Source organism: Oncorhynchus mykiss, chromosome 17, assembly GCF_013265735.2.
Source record: "Oncorhynchus mykiss isolate Arlee chromosome 17, USDA_OmykA_1.1, whole genome shotgun sequence".
Classification (NCBI taxonomy): Eukaryota; Metazoa; Chordata; class Actinopteri; order Salmoniformes; family Salmonidae; genus Oncorhynchus; species Oncorhynchus mykiss.
This window is the reverse complement of record NC_048581.1, coordinates 9202109-9220027: the sequence shown is the minus strand read 5'-3', so window position 1 is coordinate 9220027 and position 17919 is coordinate 9202109. Positions and strand designations below refer to the sequence as shown.

At 41.7% G+C, this 17919-nt stretch overlaps 1 protein-coding gene across 3 annotated transcripts in view; it reads right to left on the bottom strand.

The window, feature by feature from the left end:
* Positions 1-335: 335 nt before the first annotated feature.
* Positions 336-17919, bottom strand: part of LOC110513772 (myosin heavy chain, fast skeletal muscle) — a 67557-nt gene continuing 49973 nt past the window's right edge. For all 3 annotated transcript variants that reach the window (XM_036948816.1, XM_036948815.1, XM_036948814.1), the window contains exons 8-41: positions 17725-17817; positions 17487-17547; positions 16836-16934; positions 16412-16515; positions 15871-16009; positions 14117-14235; positions 13800-13949; positions 13535-13705; positions 11401-11704; positions 11042-11106; positions 10861-10948; positions 10627-10744; positions 10387-10510; positions 8908-9044; positions 8393-8648; positions 7914-8156; positions 7405-7581; positions 7164-7309; positions 6894-6984; positions 6204-6593; positions 5956-6082; positions 5649-5767; positions 5134-5330; positions 4815-4998; positions 4539-4704; positions 4093-4217; positions 3623-3931; positions 3198-3401; positions 2921-3046; positions 2622-2792; positions 1609-1713; positions 1417-1512; positions 918-1049; positions 336-468 (exon numbers count right to left, since the gene is read on the bottom strand). In XM_036948816.1, coding sequence (XP_036804711.1) covers positions 448-468; positions 918-1049; positions 1417-1512; positions 1609-1713; positions 2622-2792; positions 2921-3046; positions 3198-3401; positions 3623-3931; positions 4093-4217; positions 4539-4704; positions 4815-4998; positions 5134-5330; positions 5649-5767; positions 5956-6082; positions 6204-6593; positions 6894-6984; positions 7164-7309; positions 7405-7581; positions 7914-8156; positions 8393-8648; positions 8908-9044; positions 10387-10510; positions 10627-10744; positions 10861-10948; positions 11042-11106; positions 11401-11704; positions 13535-13705; positions 13800-13949; positions 14117-14235; positions 15871-16009; positions 16412-16515; positions 16836-16934; positions 17487-17547; positions 17725-17817 — 5157 coding nt within the window. In that variant the 3' untranslated portion in view covers positions 336-447. The remainder of the gene's footprint in view (positions 469-917; positions 1050-1416; positions 1513-1608; positions 1714-2621; positions 2793-2920; positions 3047-3197; positions 3402-3622; positions 3932-4092; positions 4218-4538; positions 4705-4814; positions 4999-5133; positions 5331-5648; positions 5768-5955; positions 6083-6203; positions 6594-6893; positions 6985-7163; positions 7310-7404; positions 7582-7913; positions 8157-8392; positions 8649-8907; positions 9045-10386; positions 10511-10626; positions 10745-10860; positions 10949-11041; positions 11107-11400; positions 11705-13534; positions 13706-13799; positions 13950-14116; positions 14236-15870; positions 16010-16411; positions 16516-16835; positions 16935-17486; positions 17548-17724; positions 17818-17919) is intronic.

The following is a 17919-nucleotide window of genomic DNA, read 5'->3' as shown; positions in this document are numbered from 1 at the left end:
ACACACTAGAGTCATTATTTCCAATGGCAATCTACCAGCATTACCTTGCAAAAAGAAGCAGCTTAAATGCAGAGGCTGAACTACATTGAAATCTATAAGTGTGACGAAGCAAGAACAGACTTGCAGTCCTTGCATCCATAGCTCAGTCTGAGGATTTGAGAGTGGTTACATTTCTCCAGGCTCATCCGTCATCTGTTTACCATAAAAACGGACTGCTTTTTCGGGGTGACCACGTTTGTTGTTGGAATCCCAGATTGCTCCATTATTTAAAGTACAATATATTATGATATTAAAAAGCTGTTTGTTGAGTAATAAATCCACAGTCACAAAGGAAGTGTATGTAGATCCACATGTTTTTAATCAATGCTCAACATTTCACCATGAAAATCATATTTTATGCAACACAGGAAAATGGTAAGACTTTGATCTTCAATACTTTGGTCTTGTTTATTCAGCAACTTCTTTTCCCTGTAAGAAGAAATAAATAATATAATGGATCAGTAATAATAATGAACATGATAAATATATGGATAGAATATAATGGATCAGTAATAACAATCAACATGATAAATATATGGATAGAATATAATGGATCAGTAATAATAATGAACATGATAAATATATGGATAGAATATAATGGATCAGTAATAATTATTAACATGATAAATATATGGATAGAATATAATGGATCAAGTCTTTAGTGCGCAGTACTCAGCTTGGATATTAGATGTTGAAGTACTAACTGAATTACTCTCATTAGATTGTTTAGCCCTTCCTGAAATGTTCTTCTTAGAGATCTTCAATACAGTTGAGTGTAAAAGGTCTGTATTGACCTCTGAGAAGACTGAATCATAGGTGGTGTTGATGTGGTCATATCTGAACATGAGTCAGGTACAGGTTTAGCAGCAGTTCTGTACCTTTCCAGAGTCACGGGTCTTGGCTCTGAGCTTGTTGACCTGAGTCTCAGCGATGTCAGCACGCTCCTCAGCCTCCTCCAGCTCATGCTGAACCTTCCTGAACTTAGACATGTGCTGGTTTGCTGCTTCCTCCTGGGTGAGGAAAAGAGAGGGAGAGCAGAACATCAGCATTTAAAGTTTGATGCTTCAGGTAGCAAATTAATATTCTCTTTTTAGGATAACAATGTATACAGGGAGCTGGATGATACAGCAGAGGAAGTGAGTGGCAGAACAGGGGATCAAACCACTGCCTCCAGCACAATCACTAGACCAGCCCCTGGTGCAGCAAATTCATATTCAACCCCACCTCCTTTAAGTTGGAAACGAATAGGAGGCATTTAGAAATGTGCATCATTTCATCAGCATTTACTTGTACTGTCAATTGTCATTGTTGACTGATGTGTTGTTGCTGTAGCAACCCGTCAAACTGTATGGACATGAAGTTTTGTCAGTGACTCACCGCTTCCTCAGAATGCCTCTTGTAGGCCTTCACTTTCATCTGCAGCTTATCTACCAGGTCCTGAAGTCTGTTAACGTTCTTCTTATCCTCCTCAGTCTGTGGGAGAAGAGCAAAGAATCAATGTCACAATAGTTTTATACACAAACCTGTCATTGTAAGTGTCAAGAGTGTAAAGAATGCACTTTCTCTTACCTGGTAAGTGAGCTCCTTGACTCTGCGCTCATACTTCCGGACTCCCTTGACTGCGTCTACACCTCTTCTCTGCTCAGCCTCCACCTCAGTCTCGAGCTCACGCACCTTTGTGGAATAAATACATGTAGGCATTTGTTTGAGGTGGTGAAACAAATCTTTGTAAAAACAGAGGTAGAGTCTTTTACCCAGTCAAGGAGGCACAATTGTTGTCTTTCATTATGTTATTTTCCAAGTGGTTCCCAAAGTGGAATTTACATTTAAATTTGTGAATGAATATTGCTAGCAACAACAGATGAAACTACCAAGGATCTGTGGAACAAGATTAGAAGGTCCAATACAATGTAATATTATTCATCCACTGTTTATGTTCTTAACCCTTAGATGTACAACATGGGCCTGGGAGGCTCACGGGGATACTGGTAGGCCCACTATTCCAACAATTATATATATTTTTTAAACTCAATTCTTCTTGTAGTTATAATATATAGGACTCTTGTTTGATTTGACCGATTTTGTCGTGCATTTAGCAGTGCATGTTGCAGTACCAGTATGGCCAATAGAGGCCGCCACTCGTCTGCTTTAATGTTATGAGTTTGCTTCTGTTATGGGGGATTGCGAAGTTTGCCAAGTGAGTCCACAGCAAGACAGAAGCACCGACATAAATACATTTTTACGTCTTTATTTTTAAGGTAAGTGAGAGGAGAAGCACAATTTTCTAGAGAGTAATGTTTTTATGTTCTTTCCCGGGGGCCAAGACTTGATTAGTCCAACTATGCACTGCTGAAGTCATAGTAAAACTGTGTGGATAATATTTATATCTGACTCTAAAGTAAGAGTTGTGTTCTGATATTATGAAGGGGTCCCTGATGCAAAGACATTTGGGAACTCCTGACTAAGGTGGGTTAATAAGAGAGAAAGTTGTTACATAATTCTCCTCTGTATTTTACATGATCAAATACATTTCCAGCAATCAGTCTTTCAAACCACCCTAATCCACCCTGCTGATAACTCACCCTGGACTCCAGTTTCTGGAGCTGCTTCTTGCCTCCCTTCATGGCCAGATTCTCAGCCTCATCCAGGCGGTGCTGCAGGTCCTTGACTGTGACCTCCAGGTTCTTCTTCATCCTCTCCAGGTGAGAGCTGGTGTCCTGCTCCTTCTTCAGCTCCTCAGCCATCATGGCCGCCTGGAATAGTAGTTTGTTTAATTTATGCACCAATCATAATGTCCCTCGCAGATCTTTGTTGTTCTTAACCAGCCCAGCTATCATTGGCACATGGGGACAAATCAAGTTGATGTAATTCAAGGACTCACATCAGTGATTGCCTTCTTGGCCTTCTCCTCTGCATTCCTGGCCTCCTGGACGATGTCGTCCACCTCTCCCTGCACCTGCACCAGGTCAGTCTCCAGCTTCTTCTTGGTGTTCAGAAGGCTGGTGTTCTGAAAGAGGAAACAATACTATTTGTTTAGCTCTAAAGAGAACTTACAAGGCTGAAATGATTCAACTCTCAAAGCAAGAATTGTTGAATTCAAGGTGTGTTTAAACGGTATGCTTGGTTGAGTTTCATTAGAAACGGCTTTTGACCCATACCTGGGAGTGCAGCAGTCCAACACGCTCGCTGGCGTCTACCAGCTCAGTCTCAGCCACTTTGCGGCCTCTCTCTGTCTGCTCCAGAGCAACTCTTAGCTCCTCGATTTCAGCCACCATCAGACCGTTTCTGCGCTCCACCATGGCTGCCTGCTCCTTCATGTCTTCTGCGACACGGACGGCATCATCAAGGTGCAATTGGGCATCCTGGGGTTCACAATGACATACGTTCATTAGGACTTGTGGAAGTAGGGGTGATAGAATGTGTGATAGAAATGTTCACTGGGAAGAATTTCCCCAGTATCCCTCCCTTTCTACAGCACATTGTTCACTCTATTCAATTTCTCTGTTCTATTATTTTCTACAGATTCACAAACAAATCCCTCTCCATGTTCAGGTTTTTGAACCTGATGTCCCAGTCCCTTTACCTTGAGCTGTCCCTGGACATTCCTCAGCTGTTTCTGGGCCTCAGCGGCCATCCTGTTGGAGTGGCTCAGCTGGATCTCCATCTCGTTCAGGTCTCCCTCCATCTTCTTCTTCACCCTAAGGGCATCATTCCTGCTCCTGACCTCAGAGTCCAGGGTGCTCTGCATGGAGTCAACCACCCTCTGGCTGTTCCTCTTGATCTGCTCCATCTCCTCGTCCTTCTCAGCGATCTTCCTGTCCACCTCACCCTTGATCTGGTTCAGCTCCAGCTGCACACGCAGAATCTTGGATTCCTCGTGCTCCAGTGTTCCCTGGACAAACAGAAGCAGTCAGGCCAATTGTGTTCAATACATTTGGATGCAGGAATTAAATATATATGACTACAATAACCTCCAATACAAGGATCATTGGACTGTAGCTGGTGTTGGCAAGTGTAACACTGCTTTTCCCATCAAACAGCTGTAGTTTGTACCTCAGCCTCCTCCAGAGCGGTCTGGATCTCAGACTTCTCTGTCTCCACGGTCTTCTTGGCCTTCTCCAGCTCATGGATGCTCTTGCCAGTCTCTCCAATCTGCTCAGTCAGGTCAGAGATCTCCTCTGCACACACACAAACACACAGGAGCAGTTTAGACTCATGGGATTTCCAGCGGATATCACCAATGTACTGAAGTTGATATTGAATCATAACTAACAGTAACATTAATTAACAGCACTTCATATGGTCCTACAACTGTAATTGCGCTGAACTTCCTACTGTTGTTAAAGGAAATAGCAATTACAAGTAAAACGATATATACAAATTATACTGTACATGACATTTCTGAAATGGTGTAATAGTAGTTTTGATTTTTGCTGTTCCCTCCATTTTCAAAACACTAGTCAAACATGAGGCAAATAGAACTGCTGTCAAATGCTCACGCTGCAGGTTCTTGTTCTCTCTCTTCAGAGTCTCCAGATGATCCAGAGCCTCCTCGTAGGAGTTCTTCATCTTGAAGAGTTCAGTGCTCATAGAGCGAGCCTCCTTCTGAGCTCCTTCCAGCTCAGCCTGGCCCTCCTCATACTTCTGCTTCCACTCTGCCAGAACCTAGGAGAATCCATGGAATTTTCATGAGAAGTCATAGATGAAGCGTTATTAAATTAGAAATAAGAAAGATTGTACAATTTATTAAAAAATATAGGTTTATTCATTTTCACCTTGTCAAAGTTCCTCTGCTTCTTGTCGAGGTTGGCGGCCAATGCGTTGGCTCTCTCAACATCAATCATGAGGTCCTCCACCTCTCCCTGCAGCCTCTGCTTGGTCTTCTCCAGGGAGGCACATTTGGAGTTGGTCGCCTCAATGGTCTCCTCAGCATCCTGCAGACGCTGGGCCAGCTTCTTCCTGTTGGACAACAGAGGGTGGTTTTATGGTGTAACTTTTTTTACTTTAACAAACAATACATATTGATGTAACATTTTGTCAGAGCACCCTCACCATCCACACCATATCTGAGTTTTTCTGTTGCGTGCGACTCACTTGGCCTCCTCCAGCTCCTCTGTGCGCTGGATAGCATCAGTTTCATACTTAGTCCTCCACTGAGCCACCTCACTGTTGGCCTTGGACATGCCGCGTTGCAGCTCTGCCTTGGCCTCCTGCTCCTCCTCAAACTGCTCCCTCAGGAGGTCACAGTCATGGCGGGCAGACTGGACACCGTGGGCCAGTGCGTTTTTAGCCTGTGAGAAAGAAAGACAAAGACAGATTAGAGAGAGAGTCAAACAAATGACAGTAGGAGTCTCTGAGGGTGGAGAGACAGTAGGAGTCTCTGAGGGTGGAGAGACAGTAGGAGTCTCTGAGGGTGGAGAGACAGTAGGAGTCTATGAGGGTGGAGAGACAGTAGGAGTCTCTGAGGGTGGAGAGACAGTAGGAGTCTCTGAGGGTGGAGAGACAGTAGGAGTCTCTGAGGGTGGAGAGACAGTAGGAGTCTCTGAGGGTGGCGTAGTCACCATCTGTGTGAAGATATGGCTCTAAACTCTCCATTTTGGGTCCCTTACCTTGACCTCCTCCTCAACCGCCCTCTTTAGCTCCTCCACCTGCTGGGTGAAGGCCTGTTTGCCTCTGGTCAGCTGAGACACCAGGGCTTCCTTCTCCTCAAGCTGGCGACCAAACTCACCTGCAGGGACAGAGGGGCATCTTGTAAATAGGGTCTCTGTTCTCTTGGATTGAAAATGTATTTTGAGGTATCGTAGGGAAATGTAAGGTGGTGAATTATGCAGTATAAACTATGTGCATATAGCTCCCAGTACATTATTGTGTTTTACTGAAGGAAGGCATTGGCTTGTTGTTTATTGTTGATGGTACCATTTTCTGTCAGGAGTCTGGCTCTCTGTCCGCTGATGTCGTTGACCTGGCGAACATTCTCATCATTCTTAGTCTTGAGCTCGCTCAGCTGGTCCTCAAGAGTACGGCATATCTTCTCCAGATTGCCCTGTTAGTGAAACATGTTCCATCGTTACTTTATATATGTGACTCCTGTCAACTTCAGGTCACTTGAATGGTGATGTAGTTGACCCTACTCAACACTGCTTGACCAAAACATCACTACTCACCTTAGCCTTGGCGACGGCCTCCATGTTGCTAGAGAGGTCATCAATCTCCATCTTGTACTCGCTCTTCTCCTTCTCCAGCTTCTGCTTGACGCGCTGCAGGTTGTCGATCTGCTCCCCGAGCTCAGCCACACTGTCGGCCTGCTTCTTGCGCAGAGCGGCGGCTGTGGCCTCATGCTGCAGGGTGGACTCTTCAAGATCACGACGCAGCTTCTGGAACTCAGCCTCACGCTTCTTGTTCATCTCAATCTGAGCAGCAGTGGCGCCTCCGGCCTCCTCCAGCCTCTCGCTGATCTCCTCAAGTTCCCTGGAGAGATCGGCCCTCTGCTTCTCAACCTTAGCCCTGGCAGCACGCTCAGCCTCAATTTCCTCCTCCAGCTCCTCAATACGGGCCTAGAACAGGGGCAGGAGCAGGGGGATGAACACTACAATACAGTTGAAACAACTGAACTCCACAAAATAATAATAGTATGTATATTTTGCATAAATATGTTTAATACGAAGTTGCACTAATATGTTCAGTAGACAGTGTCCCATGCAGGAGCCAAAACCTCATTGTACAGAACCACCATCTTCCAACCTACTCAGCTGTCAGAAGCCACCTGGAAAAATGTGTGCTACCAGAATAATGGTTTTCAGGAAATGATTAAAGTCTGTGCTTTTCTGTACTGGAGCTTATATCCTGTACTGTACCTGGAGTTCCTTGATCTTCTTCTGCAGCTGAGCTCCCAGAGACTGCTCATCCTCAACCTTGCTGAGGAGCTGGGTGGTCTCAAACTCCTTCCTAGGAAACACAAACACGTTGATTGCAGAGTTAGTTTTTGTTTGATAGTGTAAAGAGAGAGAATCATACCATTCACTTGGCTTTTAAGAATCACATGCAAATGCTAATTCATAATTACAAGAATTAGTCAAGAACAACCATTATAGCAGCTAATACTGTAGTCATTTGTTTGTGTTTACTTCTTGATTTTCTCATCAGCTTGCTGCTTATCGTTCTCCAGGTCCATTATGGACTCTTGGGCCAGTTTCAGATCTCCCTCCAGCTTTCTCTTGGATCTCTCAAGGTCCATACGGAGCTTCTTCTCTTGCTCCAGAGAACCCTCAAGCTATAAGATAAAAAACATATATTGTTAAAATCTAAACAACTGAAGATAATATCATCTTACATACTATCATGGCCAAAATGTCAAACTCCACTCACGTCGTCCACTTGCTGTTCCAGCTTGGTCTTGGCCTTGGTCAGAGTGTTGACTTTGTCCTCCTCTGCCTGCAGGTCATCCAGTGTCTGCTGGTGGGCCTCTTGGAGGGCTTTCTTCTCCTTGGTCAGCTTGGCAACACTCTCATCCATAGACGCCATCTCCTCTGTCAGGTTTTTAACCTGTAAATGGCCACAACATAATTATACTTCACCATAAAGGGGAGATAGAGTTTGTTATATATTGCATTCATTTCATTTAGATTTGCACTGCATCAACAATTATTGTACTATATATTCAACACTAGATGTCAGTGTTCACCATGCCAGTCTACTGAATGGAAGTCATAAATGAGGGGGAGCAGAACATACAATGAATGTTGGGAGTACCACGCAACTGAAATTCCACTATTGTGTGTTTATTTTTCCTGCACCCACAATACAACTTGAATTCCATTTCTGTTAAACTATGTTTGGAGTTGATTATTGCTTGGTTAGACTGTAAGACACAAGACCTTGTTTTCAGTGGCGTGCTTCTCCTTCTCCACTTTGGCCAGGGTGAGCTCCAGGTCATCAATGTCCTTCTTCAGCTCAGAGCACTCATCTTCCAGCTTCCTCTTCTTTGCAGTCAACTCAGCATTGATCTCCTCCTCATCCTCCAGCCTCTCGGTCGTCTCTTTGAGTTTGGCCTCCTGCTGGATCTTGCTCTTGATGAGCCCCTCGCACCTTTCCTCAGCATCGTTCAGACTCTCTCCTTCCTGATTTCAGAACAGGAGAAAATATCAGCGACCAAACTTCCTGTATCAAAATATACACTTTAGTCAAGAAGGTCAGAGCAAATTAATAGACATTCATGAAATATATACAATATATAACATGGGCATTAAACATGTGTGAGCCAGCAACATACTTTACAGTGTGTTTATATGTGTGTGTATGTGTGTGTATTCATGTATATGTAAATGTGCCCATATGAGTGTAGTTGTTCACTCACAGATGCAACTTGGAGTGCCAGGTCATTCTTCTCCTGTGTCAGGGACACCAACTTCTCCTCCATTTGCTTCTTCGTGGACAGAGCCTTGGCCAGATCTGTCTTCATCTTCTCATAGTTCTCCTTCATGTTGGCCAGCTCCTTCTCAGTCTCAGCGCTCTGCAGCAGGGGCTTGATCTTGAAGTACAACTTCATCCATGGCCAGGTTTTGACATTCATGAATGAGCGGATGTTGTACTGGATGGCGTAAATTGATTCTCTGGTCGACAGAAAGAATAGAGTGTCATGGTGAATGACATGCTTAAAGCTACATTCTGGGATTAGATGAACAACAAAATGGGGCCCCACACCAATGTTTGTTAACAGTTGAGGAATGGGGCTTGGGAAATGTAACCCCTATTAAATTCAGAGACATCGTGTAGATGCAAGGACTGACAGGTCAGTCATGTTAAGCTCAATAAGCATTTTATATACTTCAAGAATGAATTTTTTTTGCCAAGATGTCTACTATTCCTCACCTCCTCTCCATCATCTTGCTAAACTCTCTCCTCATGAGGAATCCACGGCTGAGAGCCTGGACCATGCCGACCAGAGTGGCCAGCTTCTCATCTCTCATCTCCTCCAGGACACCCAGCAGACCGGCTTTGAAGAACACCTGAGACACAGGTTAACACGGTCAATGGAACCACAGATGGTGACAGATAGAAAGGGTCAAACCACTAGATTGATTTAAACAACATTAACTTTGCTATGGTTACAAACATACCATGGGATAGGTTGTTTCTAAGATGTTAGTTATTGTACAGTTGTAGATTAATAATGTACAGATACATATACCTGCAACTATACCACTCTATCATAATGCAAATTATAATGAGTTTAGTTTCTCTTCTATACTTGTGATGAATAAACAGAACAAGAGGTTGTGTCTAAGTTGTTAGTTATTAATGTCAACAATGTCAAAGTGGAAATATGTTTTTAGAATGTCTTCAAACAATAGGTATTCAACCCCTTTTATACTGCAACCCTAAATAGATTTAGGAGTAAAAATGTGCTTATCATGTCAAATAATAAGTTGCATGGACTCCCTCTGTGTCCAATAATAGTGTTTAACACGATTTCTGAATCACTACCTCATCTTTGTACCCCGCACATACAATTATCTGTAAAGTCCCTCAGTCAAGCAGTGCACATCAAACACAGATTCAACCACAAAGACCAGGGAGGTTTTCCAATGTCTCGCAAAGAAAATCATCTATTGGTAGATGGGTAAAACTGATTACACTTTGTGAATTGCCAAGTTACAGTTTTGACTTACATTGGCATGAAATCTATGGCAAATGAAAATGGCTGTCTAGTAATGATCAACAACTAGCTTGAGAGAGCTTGAATAATTTTTTAAAAGAATAATGTTAAAATATTGTACAATCTAGGTGTGGAAAGCTCTTAGAGACTTTCCCAGAAAGGCTCACAGCTGTAATCGCTGCCAAAAGTAAGTTGAACATGTGTTGGCTCAGAGGGTTGAATACTTATGTAATCAAGATTTATTAGTGTGATATTTTAGTGTTTTGTTTTTCATAATGTTATATATGTTAGAATTTTTCTTCCACTTTGACATTAGAATATTTTGTGTTGCTCATTGACAACAAATCACAATTAAATCACAACTTTTCACACAACAAAATGTGGGAAAAAGTCAAGGGGTGTGAATACTTTCTGAAGGCACTGTAGCTAAATAATGTGCACTGATACAGACAACTGCAGCCATACCACTCTAACACAATGTACATGATAATGACTAGTTTCTCTTCTATACTTGTGATGAATGACTGGGAAAAAAAACACTACAATGTTTTTCCCCCTTTTCCATTAGTTAAATGAAGAAGAAAGAACATAAGGATGGATAGATCACCTGGAGAGATTTCATATGGTACGGGTTTCAATTATCATTCAAGTTGTGTTTTGTTGTCAGATTTTGCTGGGAGTATTTGACTGACCTTGGTGTGTCCAAACTTGTAATCCTCGTGATTCACATCAATGGACCCAAGCAGCTTCTCAGAAGCCTTCTTGTTGTCCATGAACTGGCCCTCAGGGATGACGCTGGCATTCAGTACTTTGTACCTGAATGAGAGGACAGTTTTAATGTCAAGTTGTAATAAGTTGGTTATATTTCATAAAAGGTAAGACTATTCTGATGCTGGGAAAACCCTTGTGCATTGGTATGTGTGTGCGTGTACCTCTGCTTGAAGTCAGCATAGAGGATTCTGCTGGGGAAGCCCTTTCTGCAGATCCTGATACCCTCCAGTACACCATTACACCTGAGCTGGTGGATAACCAGGAAGTTCTCCATCAGACCTGGTAAAACAAAACAAGTCTCTTTTAATACTCATAAACAGGTTATAGATTGAGATTGTTATGGTTACTGATACTGTACTGATAAGATGACATATTTAATTCAATATTTCTTGTACCTGGAGTCTTTGACTCGTTGGGGATCAGGCAGCGCACAAAGTGAGGATGAGTGCTCCTCAAGTTGGTCATCAGCTTATGTAAGTTCTCCTGTAAGAGGGTTACAAACCATTTTCTCAGACATCATTTATGATAATCAATGCACCTTTTGAAGGACTGAATATACACATTTCAAAAGCTCACCCTGAACTGGGAGGACACAGTCTGCATGGAACCACCCTTCTTCTTGCCTCCTTTCTTGGCTTTATCTGTTAAAATGGGGGAAAGTTAAAGATAACTAGAAAAGTACATTTCCTAGAGCGGGTGGAATAAATAGAATAATAAAAAGAGTATGTAAGAAATCTAGACTGGTCTTGTTTTCAGAAAGCATATTATTTACAAACCAGAGAATCTCTGGTAAATTTCACACTAGAGACAAATGCTGCCAATGATACCCAGTGATAAACTTTGAGAAATTGTGATACTTTGAAAGACTAAAGAACATTTGGGTCTGAGTTGTAACTAGTATTTAGTTAAATATTGTGACGTGATGCTAGTCTTACCCTCAGGGGGGGGAGGGGGATACAGGGCAGCCAAAATTTTTACTGGGGACTTCCCGTACAGCTGACAAACTGAGTCATTCAGGGGATCCTTGTTCTTCTCCAGCCACCCAGCGATGTTGTAGTCCACAGTTCCGGCGTAGTGCACCAGGGAGAAGTGGGCCTCTGCCTTGCCTTTGGCAGGCTTGGGCTTCTCAAACGCCTTTGTTTTGCCAAGATGCTGGGAGTACAGCTTGTCCTTGAAGGTAGTGTCTGAAGACTTGGGGAACATGCACTCCTCTTCAAGGATGGAGAAGATGCCCAATGGCTTTACGAAAAGAGATGTATATCAAATTAGCAGTGTGTAAAGTACTTAAGTAAAAATACTTTAAAGTACTACTTAAGTAGTTTTTGGGGGTATCTGTACTTTATATACTATTTATATTTTTGCCAACATAAGGTCGGCAGGTAGCGTAGTGGTTAGAGCATTGGGCCAGTAACCGAAAGGTTGCTAGATCAAATCCTGAGCTGACAAGGTAAAAATCTGTTGTTCTGCCCCTGAACAAGGCAGTTAACCCATTGTCATTGTACATAAGAATTTGTTCTTAACTGACTTGCCTAGTTAATTGAAAGGTTGAATTTAAAATGTATATTTTTGCCAACTTTTACTTCACCACATTCCTAAAGAAAGGACATTTTCACTGACACCCAAAAGTACTCGTTACATTTTGACAGGAAAATGGTCCAATTCACTCACTTATCAAGAGAACATCTGTGGTCATCCCTACTGCCTCTGATCTGGCGGACTCACTAAACACAAATGCTTTGTTTGTAAATAATGTCTGAGTGTTGGAGTGAATAGCCCCTGGCTACTCGACAATACGTGTTTTTTATTTTTTATTGTGTCATCTGGTTAATATACGGAATTTGAAATGGTTCTTATTCATCCTTTTGATACTTAAGTACATTTTAGCAGTTCCATTTACTTTTGATACATAAGTACATTTTAGCAGTTCCATTTACTTTTGATACTTAAGTACATTTTAGCAGTTCCATTTACTTTTGATACTTAAGTACATTTTAGCAGTTCCATTTACTTTTGATACTTAAGTACATTTTAGCAGTTCCATTTACTTTTGATACTTAAGTACATTTTAGCAGTTCCATTTACTTTTGATACTTAAGTACATTTTAGCAGTTCCATTTACTTTTGATACTTAAGTACATTTTAGCAGTTCCATTTACTTTTGATACTTAAGTACATTTTAGCAGTTCCATTTACTTTTGATACTTAAGTACATTTTAGCAGTTCCATTTACTTTTGATACTTAAGTACATTTTTAGCAGTTCCATTTACTTTTGATACTTAAGTACATTTTAGCAGTTCCATTTACTTTTGATACTTAAGTACATTTTAGCAGTTCCATTTACTTTTGATACTTAAGTACATTTTAGCAGTTCCATTTACTTTTGATACTTAAGTACATTTTAGCAGTTCCATTTACTTTTGATACTTAAGTACATTTTAGCAGTTCCATTTACTTTTGATAGTTAAGTACATTTTAGCAGTTCCATTTACTTTTGATACTTAAGTACGTTTAAAACCAAATACTTTTACTCAAGTAGTATTTTACTGGTTGACTTTTACTTTTAAGTTATCTTTACTTTTACTCAAGTAGTATTTTACTGGGTGACTTTTACTGGTTGACTTTTACTTTTAAGTTATCTTTACTTTTACTCAAGTATGCCATTTGACTACTTAGTCTACCACTGCAAATTAGTGATGTTTCTATTTAGGATCACATTCATTCCTTTAGTAAACATTCTATTTAGGATCACATTCATTCCTTTAGTAAACATTCTATTTAGGATCACATTCATTCCTTTAGTAAACATTCTATTTAGGATCACATTAATTCCTTTAGTAAACATTCTATTTAGGATCACATTCATTCCTTTAGTAAACATTCTATTTAGGATCACATTCATTCCTTTAGTAAACATTCTATTTAGGATTACATTCATTTAGAGGCACATAATAGGAAACATATTGAGTTCTCAACAGTCAGATACGTTGTACCACTGTGATAATGTCTCACACAGGGCTCACTATGAGCTTCGCTTTTGCAGTGCGTTACAATCCTCACAGACAGCTTACCTTCTCAATAAGCTCAATGCAGGCAGCCAAGTCCATGCCGAAGTCAATGAAGGCCCAGACGATTCCCTCCTTCTTGTACTCCTCTTGCTCCAGGACGAACATGGTGTGGTTGAAAAACTGTTGCAGTTTCTCATTGGTGAAGTTGATGCACAGCTGCTCCATGCTGTTGAACTGTTGATGGAGTTTTAAAAGGGATAATTTCATCATACAAGGTTGTAATCCATCTCAATCAGAACTAATTGTCTTGTTGTGGTGTCATACTCACATCAAAGATCTCAAACCCGGCAATGTCAAGCACACCGATATAGAACTGCCTTGGATTCTTGGTGTCCAACATCTCATTGATACGGATGACCATCCACAAGAACATCCTCTCATAGATGGACTTGGCCAGAGCACTGACTGAGTTATTAACCTGCAATGATAATACCTCAAATTAATACATTAACTATTGACCATGTCTGGTGATAAGGTGATAAGACCTTGGGATAAACAACATCACTATTAAAAAAAAGCAATGCGCTCGTCCCAAGATAACTATGGTGCTCAGAAAATGGTAGATGCTGTGTTTTGCAGTCTTACCTGAGCCACAGTCTGTCCCTTGGTCACATACTCATTGCCGACCTTCACTCTGGGGTAGCACATAGCCTTCAACATCTCAGCTGAGTTCAGGCCCAGAAGGTAGGCGATTTTATCAGCCACTGGAGAGAGAACCAACAATAATAGTTTTATGAACACAAGACGTAATGGAGAATTTCCATTACAATTTGGCGTCAACAAACAGGATGATTGATCTGTGTATTCTGGCAGTGGGAGAACAAATTCTTATTTTCAATGACGGCCGAGGAACAGTGGGTTAACTGCATGTTCAGGGGCAGAACGACAGATTTGTACCTTTGTCAGATTGGGGATTTGAACTTGCAACCTTCCGGTTACTAGTCCAACGCTCTAACCGCTAGGCTACCCTGCCGCCACAAAATAATTTGTATACAATTTGTATACAATTTTGCATACAATTTACAACAAGAAAGTTAGAGCTAGTCTGAGGAGAAGACTAGAGTTAGTCTGAGGAGAAGACTAGAGTTAGTCTGAGGAGAAGACTAGAGTTAGTCTGAGAAGACTAGAGTTAGTCTGAGAAGACTAGAGTTAGTCTGAGAAGACTAGAGTTAGTCTGAGGAGAAGACTAGAGTTAGTCTGAGAAGATTAGAGTTAGTCTGAGGAGAAGACTAGAGTTAGTCTGAGGAGAAGACTAGAGCTAGCCTGAGGAGAAGACTAGAGCTAGTCTGAGGAGAAGACTAGAGCTAGTCTGAGAAGAAAAGAAGGCTAGAGTTAGTCTAGAGTTAGTCTGAGAAGAAGACTAGAGTTAGTCTGAGAAGAAAAGAAGGCTAGAGTTAGTCTAGAGTTAGTCTGAGAAGAAGACTAGAGTTAGTCTCAGAAGAAGGCTAGAGTTAGTCTGAGGAGAAGACTAGAGTGAGGGCAAGAAAAGCCCCACTGACAATTGTCGTAGGCATTGATGAGAAGTGTCTACGTGGTCTGAGAACCTCTAAAAAAAGCAAGGTGTTATTGAGCACTAGGTGTTATTGTAGGCATTTATGTGAGAAGTGTCTGCATGGTATGAGAACCACTGGGAACAACACAGGGTGCACTAGATGTATTTGATATGTATAGGAAGCAACGGCAAGAGAACCATTGAAGATACATATGCATGCATATGCGGTAACGACAAGAGAGTAGTTGAAGATGCATAAGGAGTAATAAGGGAGATTACTGAGTGTGTTTGAGAATAGTACTAAGTGAATGTGGATGTGAGTATTGTGTGATTGACTAAGCAGGAATTTAGCCCCGGTTTGAGAGATGTGTGAGTGTGGGATAGCGTGTTCAGCTGGAAGTAACAATCATTAAACGGAGAAATCGATTTAAAAAAATATAAACGCAACTTGCACACCCACACGTAGACATACGTAAGTGGTGTAAAAAGTATTCTGAGATATGTTCAGAGTGGTCCCTTTATGGATCATGTGATAAAGATAAGGTTAAAGCATTGAATCTGAGCCTTCATCAAGAATGAAAGGAATACCACCCCGGTAATAAATTTTGAAACAAAACCCATGCAACCATATATGTCCGAGTTGTCATCAAGCTTGTATTGACTTCGTGAAACTCTCCAGTTAACTGTTAATAAAGATGGATTCATTTACATTGAGTGTGCGTCCTTGGTGGAGAATTTACATTACACTTTCATGTGGCACTGTCTGTCTTTGGTGTTCTATTCCTATGTTGGGGACTGGGAATGGGACTAATGCTCTACATATTGTATATCTATGAGTGGGACTCACCCTCTGTGCCGTCTGGCTCGGCCTGCTCCTCACGCTGCTTCTGCTTGAATTTCATGTTGCCATGGTGCACTACAGCTCCTGTCAGCTTGTAGATGCCAAGCTTCTCATCATTTGTGAAGCCCAGGATTGTAATGGCATCCTGGCATTAAAGAGGAAGTACAACAGAGATGAACTGAACAGTAGTTTGGTCAGTTACACTACAGTTCTGTGCTGCTCACTCCAGAACCAATGGGATGGATTGATTTGACTCTTGGCCAACACATTAGTAGATGGCAGCACAAAATGGGTTTTACACAGTTCCACAGGGCACTTAGTGGCACTCTCTTGTGGATGTCTTACATGTATGTGCCTCAAGGCGAAGTGTGAAGGCATGAAGTTCCTTGAGGCACATGTCTAACTAACACAAGGCATTTAGAATCAAACAAAAAATACATGAAAATTCCCAGCTGCCACCAAGTTGAAATTGCACAGAGCATTCAGTGTGTATGGTGGTCCTATCCATTCCGTATCTAGAGTTTGGTTAACCCTTTGTTTGACTCACATCTGTGGCATCCAGCTCTTCATTGTCGTCGATGCTGGCCACAGCGATCTGTCCCTGGCTGCACATTGGGAAGTCGTAGGGGTTGGTGGTGAGGAGCGCCAATTCTGTGGACAACAAAGTTAAATCTCTTAGAATTCTGCTGTCATACTTTACAGTATCTCTCCCTCCTTTACTCAATAGATGGACTCAATGATACATGTAGTATATAATGAATAGCATCAAGAGGAGACTGAGACTTGTGGACTAGTGCATCACAGTGCATTACTTTATAGATATTTCCCAGAGACCTGACCCATGTCTAGATGCCTTGTTACCTTGGATGTAATCATTGTAATATTATTATTAGTGTGGACTATGAATATCTTTTATATATTCCATAGATGGGGGTGGGAATAATTTCCCCTGAAACTCTACTTTGTCGTACCAACTATCTCAGGTTTGTGGCCTGTCATCATCTGGAAGAAGATGTGGTAGCCTCTCTCGTCAGGCAGCTGGAAGGAGACTCTGGACTTCTCCAGCAGGTCTGAGGGTGAGAGAGAGAGAGAGAGAGAGAGAGAGAGAGAGAGAGAGAGAGAGAGAGAGAGAGAGAGAGAGAGAGAGAGAGAGAGAGAGAGAGAGAGAGAGAGAGAGAGAGAGAGAGAGAGAGAGAGAGAGAGAGAGAGAGAGAGAGAGAGAGAGAGAGAGAGAGAGAGAGAGAGAGAGAGAGAGAGAGAGAGAGAGAGAGAGAGAGAGAGAGAGAGAGAGAGAGAGAGAGAGAGAGAGAGAGAGAGAGAGAGAGAGAGAGAGAGAGAGAGAGAGAGAGAGAGAGAGAGAGAGAGAGAGAGAGAGAGAGAGAGAGAGAGAGAGAGAGAGAGAGAGAGAGAGAGAGAGAGAGAGAGAGAGAGAGAGAGAGAGAGAGAGAGAGAGAGAGAGAGAGAGAGAGAGAGAGAGAGAGAGAGAGAGAGAGAGAGAGAGAGAGAGAGAGAGAGAGAGAGAGAGAGAGAGAACAGAAAATGAAATCAAATTTGATGATATGATCTCCAAAAAAGAATCTGTGAATTTATGAAAGAATTTAGAACCAATCAAACCAACTCACAGGTCTCAATGTCAGCTTTAGCCAGTTTACCAGCTTGGAAGTGAATCCTGATGAATTTACCCTGTAGTAGAGCATGGGGTTATAAATAGATCAACAAATAAATCTAACATTTTACTTTGAAAGAGACCTTCAACTGTTACAGTTTGTTGGACATCTATTGATATAACAATAGGGACCTACTGAAATACATTTTTCCAAAAAAAGGTAACTTCCACAGTATGCCCTTCATACTACTTACAAAGCGAGACGAGTTGTCGTTCCTCACTGTCTTGGCATTACCGTAAGCCTCCAGCAGAGGGTTAGCTGCAATGATCTGATCCTCAAGAGACCCCTGATTGAGACAAACACAAGTTGCTCAGAAACTGGAAAAGTGTTCAAGTTTGTTTTCGCTCGATTGCTTGAACAAATTTCTTGAAACATGATTCACAGCTGG